This window comes from Rhamphochromis sp. 'chilingali' (assembly GCF_963969265.1).
Source record: "Rhamphochromis sp. 'chilingali' genome assembly, chromosome: 10".
Lineage (NCBI taxonomy): Eukaryota > Metazoa > Chordata > Actinopteri > Cichliformes > Cichlidae > Rhamphochromis > Rhamphochromis sp. 'chilingali'.
In genome coordinates, this window is record NC_137937.1 from 13,303,396 (window position 1) to 13,323,833 (window position 20,438).

Consider the following 20,438-nt stretch of genomic DNA (forward strand, 5'->3'; position numbering starts at 1 on the left):
GTGTGCGCACTCACAGACGTTCGATGTGCACGCACGTGACTGTTGATGGCTCTGAGCCTCTATGGGTGATCTCGCGTGAGGAGACTCGGACTAATAATCTATTCAGTGTTTAATAAAGGGCATTTCTTCTTCTTACTCCCACTCCAGATTGGTTAGCTAATATAGGCTTTCTTTCACACGCTGCTACACAAACAATCAACTTAACACCATCTTAAAAACCCTCCACCTACTATATATTTCATTTGTTTAAAAAACTTTAATTTTTTTTAAGACTGCTGAACGTCATTACCAAAACACTTCAGCTACACTGATTTCCATTTTGTACACTGCAGCGCTTTACTGTGATTTGAAAAGTGGCTGCTAAATTAATTCTAAGCCAGAGATACACGAGCTTTCTCTGAGCACAGAAACCTTCAGAAATGCTTTAGATCATTTCATTCTCTCGTTGCCCGTTTATTTAAATTCATTCTTTTTCCTAAGCAAATGTTCCCAGGAATATCAAGGTGTTTTTGTTGCAAAGCTCTAACTGATCCAGGGGGATTTGCTTCCAACAGCCTGTCTCTCCCTCGCCTTTCAACACAAAACTCTGCGCTCCAATCAAAATGAACCACCAGGGACCCCCGCCGCACGCCCCCCCCCCCCCCCCCCTCCCCACCCGCCCCCCTGAGCTACGCCTGCATCGAGTGCTGTGATAGCAGCCTCTCTGCCATTGATCGCGGAGTTTAGCACGGAGCATGTACGCCACTGTTAGCAGAAAACAAAGACCTCTCTCCCTTTAATAGCGGCGCGCACGGCTAATGCGCCGTCCTCCGCTTCCCCATGCCCCGAAGAATGAATGAAAGAAAGCAGATAACAATTAAAAGGGTTAACAAGGGTCCACGTCTAGTCACAAGTCATCTTTTTCACACAAATCTTTTTACCTCATAAACAGATTGATATCTTTTGGGAGCGCACATTCACTTGCCACCAGAGATAAAAACATGCATTCATGTCTTACTTCTAATTGTGTTCCACGTCGCAAATCTAATTGTAGACACTGAATTCAAAAAGGAAACACAGCTTTATTGATCCACCTAACACAGACCAGGAGGATCTCATGAATTAGGAATGAGATAAATCACCATTAACCCCAGAGAACCCAGCTTGTGGTCGACCACTGACACACTGCGCTGATCTTTTTTTTTTTTTTTTAATATTTGGGATAATTCTGCCTCGCAACGTATAAATATAACTCTTCAGTGAATACAGCATGTGTCTGTTTATTAAATCAGGGGCTGATTTAATTGTGACAGAGAATAAATTCTTCTATTTTCTGCCTCTATAAAATTGCCATCATTTTTAATTAATTCTTAATTAAAATATATTACACCACAGCTTCTACCCATCTCTCTTGATATTCTAACATAATCAATTCAGAACCATTTACGTATCATTAATTAAAAGCTTTCCTCTCTCATCCTTAAAATCATAATGAGGGCCGATTCCTCATTAGTAACCTATAAGGGAGAAAATAACAATACAGTAGAGAATGGATGGCACATTGCACAGTGAGTCCTTTGTCTCGGAGATTCGAAAAAAGCACATTTTTAATGCTTCTCAATTGGATTTAAGAATTACTGAGTCAATTTTGGAGACTCAATGAGAATAAGTGAAGCAACGCAGACTCTCTTAGTATTAATTTGTGCCTCCATGCTGCGTGCAGCGGTGAAACTAAGTCAATCAGGATCATCAGTCAGGTTGATTTTTGCACTAAATTCTATTTAAGCTGCAAAGAACTAAAAAGCAGAATTACTCAAGAGCGTTAAACATTATAAAAGCCTAATGTAAATATTTAAGAACGTGTGTGTGTGTGTGTGTGTGTGTGTGTGTGTGTGTGTGTGTGTGTGTGTGTGTGTGTGTGTGTGTTGTGCATTTGATTGCATCTGTGAATGCTGATGCTAGACCAGTAAATTAAATTTTCAAACACTAGCACTTTTTATATTGAACCTTCAGACAAAAAAAAAAAATACGACCATTTTCTCAGAGTAATAAACAATTCTGCATGAATGTAAAAGCCATTTTAATACTTGTTGAAAAGCCATCAGCCTTCATAATTCCACTTAACCATAAATTCTTCTTTGGGGGTGGGCGTCTAAATAAACAGCGGCCAAAGATCATTTATTATCCAGACTTTAAAAGAAGCCAACGCGTTGAGACTATCTTTCCATCTTGAGCTCTCTCTTAAAGAAGAGTAATAATATCAAGTAATGATAGGTATTGTTATGCCGAGGATCAGGCGTATCCTGATTTTTATCGCTCGTCTCTCACAGGTGCTCCGGCGTTACTTGTCAGGACTGCATGTCTGGGTCTTCCACATGTCAGATAAAAATCGCTGCACTTGGTGTTTCGGCAGCCTGACAGCAATTTATTTGAATGTTTTGTCACACTGGTGTTGGTGCATTTTGTGTGGGCTGCTCACTGGAATGGCAACAGCTCGTAGCTTCCTGACACTCTCCAGCACTCACACACACACACACACACACACACACACACACACACACACACACACACACACACACATGTTGTGCAGCATAAAATCACAGATGTACATGTCTACTCTGGGTAATTAAACCCGCTGTATGTTAGAAAATATATATATACAAATAGCTGCTGATGAACTTCATATCTAACAACCCATGAAGTAAGTGACACTACATGATGAGCACTATCCTTTTCAAAACTGTACTTTTTTTGCTCGCTGTGACCACACACACACACTCAGACACACACACGCACGCACAAAACCCACTATGAAACCCAAATAAAATGTCAAACCAGCTGAGGTCAACTACAGCCAGGGAGATATGGAGTCTATATTTACATGCAAACCCACTGCTATTTGCTCCTCCTATTAATTAAATAGCATCTAGGTAAGTAACCCACTTGATTCAGAGGATGTTAAACACAAAGCTCACTGCAATCTTGTGATCCTCCGAGCTGACATGGAATATTGAGTAAGTTAATGAAATCCTCTCAAAGACAGGAACTCTATTTTTACACCACGATAATTAAAGTAGGGTACAGTTATAATTTACAGCTCTCGCTTAATTGCATAGGAAAAGTAAAATGGGAAGCCTACAGTATGAGATTAAATGTGTGTCTTTGTGTTTCTGTGTGTGTGTGTGTGCCTCTTCACTCAAGAAGAGCGAATATAAAAAGAGCTTCCTGTGCAGCTACACAACGGGACTGTATCTTTTAGCATCGTGGAACGTATCAAAGATTAGGTAATGAAATATACACTCTTCTATTTTTCTGCTACCAGGCCCTTTGACAAATCGAGTACAATCCAAAATCTCCATAAATCACTATTAAAGACAAGTATATCATCACCGGCGCATATATCTTCCCCAGCCTGACCTGTAGACTAATGAGAAAAGGCCCAGACTATCTTGTCTGATTAATTAATTCAAAATGTCGGCTGTTATTCAAATGTGAGGCTGGTGTTATTTGAATAACACTTGACAGCGACGCCTGAAGAAATAATTTCTGGTTTGTGAGGCTGCAGCGGCATTACTGATGATGGCTCGTGGAAATGTTAGAAGCCGCCGAGTGTTTTCTCCCCTCTTTGCTTTCCCTCCCTCACCTTCTCAGTTATGATAGCTCCAAGAAGTATTTCATTACTTCAGCCGCCCCTTCCTCACAATTATGGCTCTTGCCATTTTTTTTTTCCAACTGTCCCTCTCTCCGTGTTTGTATTCCCTCCCACAGCCAGCCCAGATCTACAGGGCAGTGCTTTGGCTCTGCAAGAGACATGCTGGCAAAGAGGAAGGTCATGGTTTTTACAACTGCAGCTCCCCAATGCTGACAGCCCGTGCTGCCAAAGTGACACGCTCTGTTTGGCTTTCCCACGTTCATGGAGCTCCACAGCACTTCGTCTTTATCACGGAGCACGCCACACACACACACGCACACACACACACGAACACGCACATTTAATCAGGCTCAGAGCTGCATTTCCTGCCAGTGTGCAACAAAACGATCACATGTACGGACATAATCACGAAATATCGTGACGGACACAAGCGGTTATTATCCTACTTGGTGGTGCACTTTTCCCTTTTATGTCTTTCTTTTTTTATTGCAAAACCCAGTGGATTGGGAGGGGGGGGGGGAATAGGCACTGGAGAAAGAAAACCGTGAATGTACGTGCTAGGGCCTAGGGGCAGCGCACTCCCCTCTATCGCTTCCCTCATCAAGCATGGATTCTAATCAGGGCTGGGGAGATATAAGACGCTCAGTCATTAAATAAATTAACTCTGCCACTCCATGCTCTCCTTCAGCACCCGTGCGAGGCCCGCCGTGCTCTGCATACTTACAGAGGCTCACCTTCACGCCATAACCTAGCATGCCTGCCAACACACACACACACACACTCACACACACACACAGATGCACGTTAAGAACTAAACTTGAATATTTAGAGAAGGAGAGGAACCACACCTCCTGTCCCTCATCAACTGATGTTCCCTTTCCCATTGAAAGCTTTTACATTATTGGATTTCATTAAAAAAAATTTTTTTTAAAAAGTCCTGTGGACATTTTAGGTATGTCCCACAGTTTAGCATTACAAAATAAAAAGAATTGGAAAAAAATCCAAGTGTACACATAAGAGATAAAAAAATCTCTGAGATCCAAGGTTGATTCAGAGGGCTGGTGAGACAGCACAGACACGAGGTTTTTTTTGAGGATCTGTGCAGTGCGCTGCCATTCATCAACAGGAAGCAAGTGCAGTGACGAACAGTAAAAGAGCTCAGTGTCGGCTCGGATCACTGACACAAACAATCAAAGCTGACACAGTCTTCGTATAGCACCTGCCACTCCGCCAACACAAATAGATCAATATGAGGGGGAACTCATTCGCTGTTTAAAACTTATATGCGCGCACCCACATTATCTCCCAAAGCGGCGTGATGTAAAAAGCGCACGCTTAATACATATCAATCACTTTGACAGAGGAAATGCTTATTTGAGGAGCCAACGTGAAGCAAATACACGGTGTCAGCAGAATGTCCGTTGTCAAAACTTGCCATTTGAATTTTCAGCCGCATTGTGCTGAGACAAATGTCCTTAGAAATCCCTTACATTGCAATTTAGATCATTTTAATGCACGCTTTAATTCTCCATTACTTAGAGAGGAAGTACCTGGGAGGGTGGAAACACATTAGAGAAAGTAAGAAATGAACAGAAGGGTCTGGGGAATCTCTCGAGCAGACACAATTAAATATTCATGCGTCTCCTCCTAGGACACAACAGATACAGATCATTATCATGGCAACAGCACACCACCATTTTGTTCACACCTTTGGCTTGGAATCAATGGGCGTGCGTAAAATTCTATACGAAAAGAAGCCATCGTCAGGTCATCTCTTATTAACTCTTATTAAAATTACATTTGCTAATTTTTTTTAGCGATTACAGATAACATTAGATATCAGATTCTTAACTAGAGTTATGACCAGTGGTTGAGCAGCTTTGCAAAAGGATCCATGTATTTGTGAGGATTTTGCAACGGGACAATATAGTAGGTCACAATGTTACTGAATGGTTCCAAAATTCATTACCAGTGCTCGGTATTTTCCTGCCTCTTGCTTGAGGATAAAGTAAGAAAAAAAAAAGAATAGCAGTGTGTAATGTACTTCCTCCACTTTCTAAAGAGAGGAGAAACCAGCCTTTTTTCCCTCCTTCTTTTTGGTTTTCAATCCCCCATCAAAGAGGAGCAAAAGGAGGGACAGCATTTCCCTGCTCGCCGTCATTAATCATAGCTTTCTGGGAGCAAGTGCATATTAATTTCTGTCATCCCAAACATCATTTGGTATTGTTATGCCACGGCTTAGTCCTCATTCACCAGCAGACGTCGGCCGTTCCTCCTGGTTTGAGGGAAGACAGGGCCTGTGTGGCTGTGTTTCAGAGCAAGAGGCCTTTATCCCTGGGGCTCTGACACCAATTAAGCCATTTCACCGAGAGACGAAAACAGGTCCCACCGTTTCTCTGTAACATGAGCCAGCACCTAGCTGCTGGCCCCTCGCCATCTCTCCATTACTTCAGACGCAAAAATGAACTTCAAGGACTAAAGAAAATAAAAAGACAGTTAGCCCGGCAAATGGTTGCACTTAACTGACTGCTGACAAAATTACAAAGAAAGCTACTTAAGTCTTTGTCCACTGATCACCAGGAGTGCCAGCCCAGTTTCTCCATCATTAGCTCCAGTGACACATTTAGTTAAAATGATTTTAAACAGATATTTGAATTCACGGACGATATCAAAACAGTGTGATATTTATGCCAAAACTGATAAGAAAAATGCTGGGTGTGCACTTCCTTTAACACCCCCTCCACTCCTCCATCGTTGCCTTTTAGCAGGCAGCAGAGTGGAGCTTGTCTTAGGGCAAGAGCAGAATAATGCAAGGTTTGTTATGAATTAAATATTAGAAATCTTAACACAGCAGCCAATAAGAATTATTTGCCTTATTAAAGCAGCAGAAGACGCTGATTAAAATTTCATTGCATTGCAGTCTTTTTCCCATTTCTGCCTTCAATATATCATTCTAATGTATGAAACGAGGAACAATGGCATCTGGAACAATGGGGAGAGGGGCTACATTTTCAAGCTCGCAAATGTAGCAGAGACAGCAAAGAGCCCCTTTTTTTCCTTCCCCCGTTTTTGGAAAACAATCGTGTGTAAAGAGAAGAAAGGTGACGATTGTGTATCACGTCGCTTTTGTCACACAACAAGCCGCAAACCGCCACGGTGTCGAGATATTACAAATGTGTGCATTTAGTGACTGGTGGCTTTAACTCCTTCATCATTTTAGCAAGAGAACCGCATCACCTGTAACACCTTCACACACACACACACACACACACACACACACACACACACACACACACACACACACACACACACACACACACACACACACACACACACACACACATCCCCTCCAAAAAAAGTCCATCTATTAAAAAAGATTAAACACAGGCACAAAAAAAGCTAAATTAGGAGGAAATTCAAGAGCGCTGTCCATGTTCTTGCACTCACAGATGATGGGTCACTTAGTTGTCCACATGTAATGTGTACAAGAGTAAATGAACATCATGGTGTCTATTGTCCCATGAGGAAGACTCTTCCCTGAAACACTAGGGCTAATGAAATAGGGACCTATAAATAGCAGAGTCATTACTGAGAGAGGACTTGCTTTGCGCCAGTCTTTCACTGTAACGCTTTTTACACTAATAACCAGCTCTATGGCATTACATACACTTGGCCATCGGGTGACACAGTAATGAACATCATGACACAAGAGACTTGGAGAGTAATTTTAAAATAAAGTCTCTTTGTGACTTTATTTACTTACTTGTAAATAAACTCCAGCTATAGCTTGAAATCATATAGAATCACTACGAGTGTAAAGGAAGAAAAACGCATAATGAAATGTGTTTTCATAATCAGAAACGCATTAAAAGGGGTTTTAGATTTTGCAACAATTTTTTTTTCGTCAATACATTTTAGCCTATGAATAAATAAATAAATACAGATGGATATTTTATTTTGTTTTTCCCTGCTACATTTAACTTTAACATTTAAAAACAATGCAAAAATAAAAAGTGGAATAAATAAGTTATAAAATTGTTTACAGTCCAGCTGCAGTGACATAAAAAAATAAAAATTAAAAACAACAGCAGGACGAGTATTTCTTCAAACAGCCAAAAAAAAAAAAGCGCAATATTTCTACAGGTGTCAAAACGTGACCCACCTTCTTCACGTTTGCGTCTGCCTCGTGCTTTTTGCATTCAGCAACAAACAGATGCCACAAAAAGCAAGAGGGGCATGCAAAGAGTCTCCAGCAGGCACGCTCCTACTGCTGTAAACTAATTTCAATCAATCCTTCCTTTTTGCATCCAAAGCAGCCTCTGCTGGCTGCCACCGCCTGAAGATAACTATTTCACCACCTCTGTCATGCCTAATTAACAACTCAGATGTACAATTCAGAAATTTCGCAATTAACCTACTAAAATATTGTTGGAGGATGCTAATTGTTATGCCAGTTGCCATAAAGGCTCATTTGCATAACGTATGTGCAAAAAACAATTATGAGCTGTTGATCGCGCAGGAGCCTGCAGAAAACGCTTGAAGCGATTCGAGGGGGAGAGAGGGAGATGTGTGCAAGAAGATGGGTGCGTGCGTAGATGGAAGGACAGCACTAGATCACCCCCCCCCCAAAAAAAAAATAAATAAATAAATAAAGATTTGAGGTTCTGTACGTGCAGATACCAGCCACTACAGCTGCAGAGACATCTATCGCCACAACACAAAAGCATTTACCCTTCCAAATGAAACCAATATGTATACTCTGTTTTTTTTCCTCTTTGTCTGGCTCTCCTTCTTTTCATCTTTGATGATGGGGAAATGGAGGGTATTTGGGAGCTACTTAGATAATAGCCACATCTTCCTCGGTCCCCCTTGTGCTTTAGAAGGGGAAGCACTAGTGGCCCTGACACTGAGCCAGTCAAGAACCCAGCTGTGCGCAAGCCATTCGGCACAACACTATCTAGTCAGTGCAGCCGCATCACTGGGGCTCTCTGAGACAAAAAGCAGCCAAAGTCAATTGTGTCTGCTGCTGAATAGCTTTCTGTTCTCTGTCATGCATTTACTGGAGCCTTTTCAGGATGAAGAAAAACCCATGAGGTAGAACCAAAAAAAAAAGAAAAGAAAAGAATTGACTAAAATAACATATATTTTTGTTCCCTAGCTCCTTAATTTTGAGGGGAAAAAAATTTTAATAAAAATATAATCATAATAATAATAATACAATTAGAACTAGTTTCCTCATTAACTTTGGCAGCACTAAAATTCATGTTCCCTACAGAATTCAGAAATGCTTACCCACTCAGTCCTAACTCTATTTACTTCAGGTAACACTTTTAGTCCGGCTTGCATGTGGTTAATTACAGGCTCATCCTGAACTGTATTTAGTGAGCACAGTCTTTCTCAGTCGAGCACCGAACACAGCGTGGACAGACCCAAATGCACACGTGAAAGCACGTTCAGCTCTTTCAGAAGCCATATCAAAAACGTGCACAAAAAAAAACACCAAACGGCGACACCGCCTCGACCTGTGAGTGCAGTACCCTCCCTAATCCACTGCCTCTGACACAGGATCGCAGCATTCATCAGCCTGAATCTCTGCCACATTCCCTCCCTCCTTCCCCTACCTCTCCAGACCCCCCATTTCTGAACCTGATGAGTCAAAGGTCACGAAAACAACAAGTCAATACGCAGCCAAAGAAGCGCCACGCAGCTGAGAGAGCTGTGGAGAGGGCTAAGCCTCTCTGTAGTACTCCATGATTTAGCCTGTAATAGTTTTCTGTAATCTCTTTCTATTGATTAAACCTCACATCAAAGAGGAGTCTTGCTACAGAACCTCTCTTTTCCTGGTCAGAAATACCATATGGAGGTAATCTTTCACCTTTGTTATTCTTGCCGCTCCCGCTGCTCCTGCTGCTGTGAGCCTCTCTTCCAAGCAAGAGAGCAAGACAAGGGAGTAGCCAGCAGGATAAAACAAACCCAGCACAGAGGAATAACTGCAAAACTCATCTGAATCGCAGGCAATTTTCACTCAATGCATTCATTGTCTCCTCATGAAGCCTAAGGGGGGGGAAAGGTACAGCGTGAATGTATCCTTTGTCCTAAAACAGTTAGAGACATGAAAGATTTTGATTTGTTTGTCTTTTTTTATGTATCAACCTAAAGGGGAAAAAAAGATCACACACATGAAAGCACAAAGAACAACACTTGCCAACCAAATCTCACATTCAGCTTATCTAAATGCAAAACCAAGAAATTTTGGAGGAAAAAGCCTTCCTGCTAAAACACTCAATTTAGTGACAGGCAAATGACTTCATGCTGCCACTTAATCTCATTTCTTGCATAATGCTCTCTAATTAGCATATCAAAGTGAATTAATACTTCGAGGGCATTAGCAATGCAGAAATGTGCCCGTAGCTCTACAATAACAGTTAAAAGAGTGCCATAAACTTCCAAACACCTTGGAAAAAAAACGCTTTGAAGTGTCTTGCTATTACTAGAAAATGCATTTTCTTAACCTTTCCGTTCCAAAACGCAATCATTTCAAAATGCAACTGAGTCTCGCCATCTTCGTTACAAAATAATACGAAAGCCAGACCTTAGTCTTACTAATCACCTGCACACCATGCAATAAGCCCTGATAACATGATACATGTGTGCAGTAATTACACTGATGATTCTTGGACCACTTTCAAATTTATTATTAAAAGCCATTTTCAGGCAGCGGTGGGCTCCATGGCTAAAAGACAGCGGCCCCATGTGCCATCTCAACAGACATGAAAGGGCCAAGGAAGCCTTGTGAATGATGCTGTAGGAGCCAGTTTAAGGCTTACTGTGAGCTGGAAAAGCAGACCGGTCAACAAGGCCACCAGACCAGCTGAGCTCTGTCAATGGCTAAGAGGGGGAGGCTGTGACTCTAAACCACAGGTTAACCATGCACACATACATACACACATGCACGCACGCAGGCTTGTGCTCACTCTCCTCCTCTGTCTCGTCTCTTTTTCACACTCACTTCTTACCAGGATCTCGATCAAACGTGCACGTGGACACACCAAATGATGTTGCTTTAAATAATTTCCATGCTAACTTGAATGACTCGAGTTCACACAGCTTAAACATTCAAACAGGAGCCATTATAACTTCAAACAAACAAACAAGTAAAACTGATGTGGGAAAGTGGTTTGGGTCTGAAACTAAAAATCACTTCTAATACTTGTTTTTTTCAGTGAGCTCCACATTCTACAATCGCAGCAACACTTCCGCCTCAAAGCTGGCATCGTGTTTGATCTGCATCTACTCTTTTTTTATTATTGCTCCGTCTCTTTCATTGCCTGAAATCAACAGGCTCACAAACATAGCAGAGCAGCTCGGCTAGACTGTGGACCCTCGGCCTGCCCCTGTGGACGCCACCTGTGTTGAGGAAGTTCATAAACTTTTATGACCTCCTTCAAGCTAATTTCCTCATAAACCGCACAAAGGTCACAAATCTGACAAAACACCAGGTTTACTCCTTTTTTTCTAGTAGAGTCAAATTCGTTCATCATTTTAAAAATACATATTACTAGAAAAATAAATAGCTAACATATAGGAGAGTAGATATTTGAAGCACCTGTTCAATAAGCATTGTCTGCAAAAAAATTGTCATCAAAAAGCCAGCGTCCTTATTTAAGAAAATAGACCATAAGGTGTAAAACCAATAATCTCATGGGATACAGGTTTGGACTTGAAATAAAAAAAAAACACAAAGTTTAAGCTATAAAAAAATGAACGCTTGTAATTACAACTCTCAATAATATATGAATGAAGTGTGTGTGCATGCTAAAGGTTTTCAATCCTAGTCCTAAAAAACAGAAATAACAGTTTATGCTCATATAAATATATAAAAAGAGGATTTTTTTATTATTATTTCACAATCCTTTTCTCTAACTAAGCTTCCAGGAGATGTGTTGTTTGCATTTTTCAAGATTAACCATCCACCTTTGCAGGAAGGCTTTCATACAACTGCAGTCGAATTATTAATTCTGCGAGCCCATCGTATGATTTGACTAATAAAAAAATCTCTTATAAGTTGATGGCAAAACGTTGTCAGGTTTTCCAGCATGGATTCTGTGTGATCTAGGATATGTAGAGCATATGCTACGGGACTTCCCCAGCCTCTTCACTGGCAGGGTGGTGAGTGTGAAATCTGGAGCGCACTTTATGTTCAAATCCAAGCAAACCAGTGCTTTAAAGCACACTTGCAGAAGAAAAAAAAAGAGCATCTTCAGTGGAAGAAGACTCTGCCTATTGTTCCGTGACAACGGGAGTTTCTGCGTGGTACGGTGACGTATTTTTAAAAAGTGACTGATTCATTCGGTCAGAGGTCACCTATAACCTGGATGCAGGCTGTCATCAGCTCACTGAGAGGTAAAAAAAAATGCCTGTGTTTTTATTGATTCTCCAATTGCATGTATCACTGTAACGATGGAGTTTATAGTTTGATATTACAGTATTTTAGACAAAGATCTTACCTGTCTTTTCTTTGATTTCACAGAGAACGCTGAAGAGTGCTGGTTTCATTCTGTGACAGTTCAGTCCGTGTTTCCTGTTTCAGTATAAGAGAAAATAAAATACTGAAATAAGTTCACTGATAGTTCACATGTCTGACACAAACAGTTAATAGGGTTGGACACGCTTTTAAGTTTAGTTGCCACTTTAATAATGCCTTCCAATGTTCCAAGCCTCTTCTTCAGAAAGTTAGCATTTTCTTCTAAAATGTATACTGTGTCATAGTATTTTTTTTTTTTTTTAAACACCAAATAACACCAAGCCCTAATGTAAATATTAGTCTCAGTGGCAATTCCCTGCATAACATGAGCCCACTGGCATTAATTGTGTTTCAACACCACGTAGACTTTTGTAGATGAATGAACATTTATAAAACACGTGCTCACTAGGACAGTTTAACTAAAATGCTGTGCTTCCCTCAGTGGCAACTTTCACTGTGTTAAAGCTTTGCGAGGCAATAAATACACCTCAGAGTGAGATTATCATTAAAGCCACTCCAGCCTATTGTTGTGCATTGGGGAGTTAAGTTAAACGGGCCACATCTCAATAATGATGCGTTCGGCGTTTTGTTTTGTTTTTTCTTTTCTTTTTTTGGTGTGGCGAAGTTAATAAAACATATAAATCAACCAACTTTGCTTGCGCCTCGTCCAGACTTTGATCAGTTATGGTCATTATTTGATGCAGAATGTCACCAATGTCTTGTTTTCTTCCGTCTCCGTCTGTCCCATCGTGTCCATGTGGAGGCGGCAGTGCCATGCCTCCTTGTACCGAGTGGCCAGCCAGACTGACACCGGCGATCGACTGCATGATCCGGGCTTGATCGTCCATAGTAGCCGCTAAAGAGTCTGTGCACTGAGCCACACAAATTGAAAAACTCATATACGAAATCGGCTACAACATATGCCGCAGACTGGAAGGATGTACGGTTGTGTGATTCTTCGGGGTTAGGCAGCACACACGCGTCTTTTGTTAAAAAATATGCAGCAGTTTTTATTAATACTATTTTTTAGCGTAAATCTTCTGTCCAAGTTGTCGTCGCTTTACGCGCGGTCCAAAGTGCCAAAACGCTGATTTCGGCTGTGTTTGTAGAAAATCGCATGAATATTTTTTTCTCTTCTTCTTTAAAACTTGTTTGTCAAAATTGACGGTCCATCACATCCCGCACGGATCCTCATAGCAATCAGTCTTTTCTCTGGGTTTTGACGGGCGGTAGAGACAGAAACGGTCCTTGGTGGTCTCTCATTTATTAGCGCTCTTCGTGGGATTCCGGCGCATTTCCTTTCGAAAATGTCCAAATCCTCCTCATGAAGCACCGGCAACAAAATTAAAAAAAAAAAAAAAAAGATATCCGCTGTGAAAACGTGTAAACAAATAAAAAAAACAATCTTAGGCTCGCAGGTGTCAGCTATAAATGTGCAGAAATTATCCCCGCGACAACTGACAGTATTTAAAAAAAATACACAATCTGCAGCAAGGTTTCCAAATGTGACTACAAAAAATATGAAATGTACAAAAAGTTGGGAGATTTCTGCTTAGAAAAAAAAAGCAACGGCGAGAGGAAATTAATTAGGAGACAACGCTGTATTAAGGCGATGCGCAAAAAAATATCTTGCCCTTCTGAAATTTATGAGCTCCAGCCTCTGCCTGTGTGTGTTTTATGTTGTTTGATGGCAGCAGTAGTGAGCGATTGACAGTGTGCCAATGCCACTCACTCAGTGCAGACGTGTCAGAGCAGGGAAGAGGGCAGGAAAAAAAATAATCACAAAAAAAAATACAAAATACGAAATGAAAATGCACGCTCCGCCCTGCAGAGGAGGGGTCTATATTCTTGTCACTTCTCGCCTGAACACCGAAAAACAAAATGTTAAGCGCTAGTACTTAAGATGGTGATTATAATGATGAAAGCACGGCTGAGTCCCCTCTCTTTCTTGCAACAGCGGCAGCAGGGTATCCTCGTTTCCTCACGCGTGCACGTGCAGCTATGTGCATATTCTCTTGCAATAACAAAGATTTAGCTCTGTAGCAATACAAGCAAACACATAATGAGAGTTTTTATACAGTTTGATGTAGAACTGCACAGTCCCTTGTAAGCCTCGGTTCAAGCCAGGCAAGCAGTAGACATGTTTATATTATTGGAAAGTAAAGCTCCTCGACCAATCCCGGGCGAGAATGACGAAGACTGACGAGCTCCGCGTCCTATGCTGGCAGATGCATGATGCCGAAAGCCCACCCACTTCATCCCTCCATCTTCACCACAGCGCTTGCAAAAGGATGGGAACTTCTGATTGGTCGTTGCTACGAGTGACATCCACTGCACAAGCAGGCGGCGCTGCTCTGTGCTCTTTCGCAGTTGCTATGGCAGCAGACAAGTTGTTGAGCCGGAGGAATGGCAGCAAATATACAGTGCACCTCTACTATAAGCATCGAGATCAGAAAAAAAAATAGGGGCTTTCCCTTCAGTTAAAATGAATTCAGCGATAACGTGTAGGAATAAAGGATGTGGACAGAGTTTTATACGAAGAAACCACAAAAGAGGGCTTGTGTTGTGCAAAGACGTTAATGGTGAACTTTTGATAGATAGGCTTTGCTTGGTTCTGATTACTCTGCAATGAAGTGACAAAGTCACATAAACAATATTTAAGCACGGCCGTGTTGCTAAATATATGGACTTGTTTGCTCAAGTGAGTTGTTAAGTTGTCCACCAGCCACTTTTCTTCCACCCTGACATCACTGAATAAATGACGTGTAAGTAGTTTAAAGCGGCCCATCCAGTGTATCACCGGACCTCTGAAAAAACAGAAAAGCTGCCTAAAATGCTATTTATTACTTCTGAAGTAAAGCGCTATATCCAGTTGGTAACTGTGTGCAAAGGTGAATGTGAAGCCATCAATAATAGAAGTGGGAGTTTCAGCAGGCAGCATGGTGGTTCAGCGGTTAGCACGTCTGCCTCACAGCCAGACTCCTTGGTTCAAACTTGGGCAGAGCCCCTCTGTGAGTACGCTCTTCCTTTACGTTATGCATGATTTCTCATAATAAAATAATAATAATAAAAACTAGTAGTTGGTGACCAACCAGCCTGCTGATTTGTACCGTGGACGCAAAGTATACCAGGATGTAGCATGATTTTTTTTACAAGCACCTTTTAGCACACCGAGTGAACATGTGCATTTAAAATATCTATTTATTTAATTATTTTTGCACAGTTAATTTAATCAAAATACAAACAGGATGTTCTATACAGTCAACATCTGCCTGTAATTTTGACTATGTTGCATGTGTAGATATTTATCAGATTTGGAATTAGCTTAATTCATGAAACCTGAAATGTAGAGAAAAAAAAATACTGTAACATTTTTAAAAAACAAAAAGCATATTTCATTTGTTTTTGTCATATATGTGTATGGTTTTGTTTATTTGAAAGGTTTATGTTGACCTTCCCTACATCTACAGATGTAAACTAGCAGTTTCTCTAGAATGTGACATCTTTGCATTTTAAACATGTCATGTATATTTGACAAATATACATGTTTTGTGTATTGATGTTCATTAAACTGTGTTGACCCTTGAGCTCATTCATTTTATGGAAAATGTAAGTCTGAATTTGATGAACAACAGAAGTTACTCTGACATGGAAAGTTGGCATTATGTTCAACTTGTGAGTCTGTCAGTGCGTCATCATGAAAAACTGTTTTCCTGGAGACAACTACTGTAGCGGAAACTACCACAAAAGCACTTCTGAGTGTTTTGGCAGGTGTTTGTATGTCTGTCTGTGTACAGATTTCGTCAACACAGCAGTGTCGCAGTCGTACAGTATAAAGCTTCAAAGATTTACAGATGTGATGCTGAGCTCAAAACGAAGGCAGGAATTAAAGATGTGTGTTGTTTGACCAATAGAGGGACTGCCGGGGGCTATGACAGCTTCACAAAATACCACCTTCTTCTTAAGCTTGAATATGTTTGTAGCTCCCTGATTAAGTGTCTTTTATATGAAAGTTTGATATCTACTAGTAACAGCTGATGTTGTTTTAACCTTGCTCTATCTGTCTTTGTGTGTACGTCTACGTGTGTGTGTGTGTGTGTGTGTGTGTGTGTGTGTGTGTGTGTGTGTGTGTGTGTGTGTGTGTGTGTGTGTCACTGTGACAAAATGTGGTCGTCAAGACAATGTTGCAGAAACCACCACAAAGGCATTTTTTAGTGCTTCGCCAGGTGTTCGTCTGTGTGTCTGTTGACAGATTTTGTCAAAATGATAGTCACAACTCTGCAATATGCAGTTGCAAAATTTTATAGGTGTGTAACTGACACTGGAATAAAGTAAGAGATTGACTATGGGTTTGAGACTGTGGCTGTGGACTGTAGAAATCTCGCTGGTGTGATCCAGTGTGTGGTCTTCACTTTATATGGCAAATATTTAAAATCAGTGTGCTATAACAGTGATGTGACGCATAGCTAACACATTTTAAGCTCTGATGACACCTGTGAAAGTCACCTGTCTCATATAGATGGTAAAGATGGATATGATGTGGCATGACCATATTTTACATCACTGCATTATCTGTTATTAGAATCATCTTATTACTTCAGGAAGTGCTCCTTTTTGAATATTTCCCTGGCAGCTGTCAGGGGTCCACGTAATGCTGTATTAAAATAGTGAATAGTTTTAGCGAATGATTCATCTTCATGAGTCAGAACTCAGGGAGTGGATCGATCTTGTGAAAAGGGAGCAACTTTTACTGAAAGAAATTTGTTTGAAGTCATGATAAGGTGAGTCATTACTTAAAATAACCTTTCAGCTTCTGATTTCCTTACTAGAGTAGGTAAGAAAATCTTACCTATAAATGAATATATAATTGTTTCACAATAAAATCGTCTGACGTGGTCAATTTAAAAGAAATCACTGATGCTAAAAGTTTGCATTAGTGTATCTACCAAATTCCAAAGTTTGAAATGTTCACATCACAATCAATTTCAACATGTGAAGAAGAAAAAAAATCTAATTTGTCTTTAGTGGTCTGTGTGGTTTTGCTCATTCATTTGACCTTGAAGTATGGGAGCAATGCACTCTCGAGTTTAGTGAATGGGAGTCCCAGGACTACTGCATTTATCATTGAAATACTGAGCTGTCAAGTCACACTGCATACCTGTCAAGAGGGGCTCAAAGGTACGGCTCCGACTCCTCTCCTCTGTTGCAGTGCATGATTCTTCATTGCATTGCATAGCAGGCCTATTCGCCATTGTTTTCAGCCATATGTCAACATAATTCATTTCCGTATGTGACAGCTCCTTACAGTAAGACACTGTGGGTCTACTAGTTGACAAAACCATCTTTACATAACCGAGGGGTTGTGCTAACCACTGCTGCTGGTGTGAAAACAGTGCAGGTCAGTTTATCTGAGGAGAAATAATTTAGACGTAATTTGACATGTTGTTTCCACAAGTACTGCAGATTAGGTTAAATAAAATGACAATATTTTTACAAATGTGCTTAGCGAGGCATAGGAATAAGCACCTATGAGTGCAGAGACAACACTTTGTCATCATGCTTCTCATTGTGACATCTGAAAAGACCCACAGGTGCTGTGGAAAGTGACTGTGTTGTCATATTTCATTTAGGCATCCTTCTGCAAAGCTGTAATTGCCTAATTAGCTTGTTAATTAGGAGATTAGCATTTACTGATAGAGTGGCTTGCTCTGTTGTGATGAGAGTAATACAGATTAAGTGAGAAGTTATGGGTGCATGAGTTCACAGTTTCACTGTCCACAAAAAGGGTCAGAAATCATTAAAAGATTTGTGAAATCACCGGGTGTTGTGCAAGTGAAGATGTCTTTTCTCCCGGCTTCCTTGTATTTGAACTGGTGTTGAAGAAGGTGAGAGAATGCAAGAAGTCAGCCTGTCACGGAGCGGCGAGACACTTCCTGTTCTGAGTGTCGCCTGTATGATCCCCTGTTGCTCAGGGAGATTGAAGGAAATGACCGAGCAGACGGTGCCAGGGATATTACTAACCCAATTATAAACAGCCTTTCATCTGGTTTGGATTTATTATTTATTTCTTGATATTTGTCGCTGCTGTGCATGCAATTCGTCTTCATTGTGCTTGTAAATGTTAGAGTGGATAGAAGTAGCATGAATATTGGTTTAATCTGCAGGAATCGGTGCCATGAAAAATTTTGACGTTTATGCCTCAGATGCAGGTGCAAGTCGGGTAGAGTCAGGTTACTTTTATTCATATAACACATGCTTCGACAATACAAATACACGCGAATATCCAGGATGGGTAATACACGAAACATAAACACAATGAAAAACTAAAGTAGAATCAAAAAGTATTTATGGAGAAAGTATTCACATCCTTAATTAAATTAAAAATCCTGCTTTCCAAAGCATTGTCAGCAAAATGTACTTATAGCACCAACATTAAAAGTACTCATTATGCAGGACTGTGGCTGTCGTTAATTGCATTCTCATGAAGCACTTTTATGTTGAAGCTCATCGAGGAGGAGTTGATTTTAATTGCTTTATGTACTGTTGAGTGTAAAAATAAAGCTTCTTACGTGTTTTGGACATAAAGTCTTCTTTCTGCAAAGAAACCAGTAGAGGCTTTAAAGTGAACTTGAAAAATACAAATGCAAAAAAAAAAAATAGAAAGCAAACTGAACACAGTCTCAAAAAGAAAATACAGATACAAAAGTACTAGTAAATAGTAAATATGGGTTGACAGTTTACAGGAAATACTGTATGTGAGGTTAAACTAATAAAACGTGATACCTCTCAACCATGTTTCTGGCACATGACAGAATGTTGCTACTAATAATAAGATCATTTCTTTGAGGTTTAAAAATCTGGGTGATAAATAAACAGATGAAGACTAACAAAGTAGGCTTCATTAGACTTAAACTGATCAAGCACACACATCCATACATATGCAATAATACTAAGTGCAATAATCCTTTCTGTCATCGTTGTATTTTTACTCAGTTGTATATAGTATTTGTATTTGTATTCTATTTTTATCTTATTGTATATTTATTTTATTTTATTCTACTGTATATAGTATTTTATTTTATTCTATTCTGTACAGTTGTGTACTGTATTTATTCTTATTGTATTCTAATTTTTGCCTCATAACTTTTGCACTGTCCACTTCCTGCTGTGACAAAACAAATTTCCCACGTGTGGGACTAATAAAGGTTATCTTATCTTATCTTATCTTATCTTATCTTATCTTATCTTATCTTATCTTCATTACAACACAGCACCTACTACAGCAGCTACTCAGTGCCTCACTCTGTCCACCTCATTCATGTGCATAACTGAAACCAAAAAGTAAACCAGTCAATAAAGTTTTAATCCCAAGAGTTTTAAGTCTAAGGAATTTGTTTCTTGAGAAAGTCAAGACAGATGTGAGAGATCAGGAGCAGGCACTAATCTGGGAGGGGGGGGGGTGTAAGAAATACACAGCTATACTGCTCAGCGCGATCAATCATAGTACACTTGTCCTCCCTCGACTCTCTCGCTGTTACTGTCTCCACTGAATGCTCTTCTCTCTTTGCTTAAAATTATTACACAGACCATAAACCCAGAGAGGTGAGTGTCCTGTTAATGTGGGTACATGTAGTGGATGCAGTAACCTTTAAGACTGGCCAGCGAGCAGTGGTGGCTTGGACACAGGCCATATATTCTGGTCAATACCAAAGGCATGGACTGAGCTCAGCAGGCATTTTAAAGCCTTACATTTTAATTGTCATTCAGGCTACAGCCCAAATTGATTCTCAGGAGAGGAACAACATCAGACCTTTGTTACAATGCTTTTATTGCAAAAATTCTGATACATTTGTTGGATTTCTCAAATTTTGGGGGTGGAAAGAAAAGCTGGAGTGAAAGCTCTGCCACTGTAACATTTGTTTGGCTCAGTAGCCAGAAACTTGATGATGGACTGATGTAAAATTCTATCATATGACTCATAAAAATTGGTTAATGTTCACGTTAATCACTTTTTAGCCCAGGTTTTCTTGATATTGTAGAGTCAATTTTTAATTTAAGCTAGGCTGTGTTTCTCTTCATAAAACAGCAGAAGCCCTCTACACGACCAACTTCGGACTTCATTTCATCTACTTTATCTCCATCCTATGTCTAATTATAAAGATTAAAACATAAAATTTTATATTTTTCACTGCTTTCATCATCAATTTATCTGGTAATGAAGAGGAAATCTCAGAAGAGGTCAGAGTGTAGCATGTCTAAATCACTGCGGCCAGACTGCCCTCA

The 20,438-nt window shown here is 40.2% G+C and overlaps 1 protein-coding gene across 8 annotated transcripts in view; it reads right to left on the bottom strand.

Annotated features, from left to right (window-relative positions):
* Positions 1-14,316, bottom strand: part of LOC308404260 (pre-B-cell leukemia transcription factor 3) — a 56,421-nt gene extending 42,105 nt beyond the window's left edge. For 2 of the 8 annotated variants that reach the window (XM_080894242.1, XM_080894240.1), the window contains exons 1-2: positions 12,807-14,309; positions 12,139-12,212 (exon numbers count right to left, since the gene is read on the bottom strand). In XM_080894242.1, the coding sequence (XP_080750368.1) occupies positions 12,139-12,212; positions 12,807-13,054 (322 nt within the window). In that variant the 5' untranslated portion in view covers positions 13,055-14,309. Of the gene's footprint in view, positions 1-12,138; positions 12,219-12,806 lie in introns of all 8 variants that reach the window. The other 6 variants (XM_080894235.1, XM_080894237.1, XM_080894236.1 and 3 more) reach the window with 6 other exon arrangements.
* Between the last annotated feature and the right edge of the window lie 6,122 nt (positions 14,317-20,438).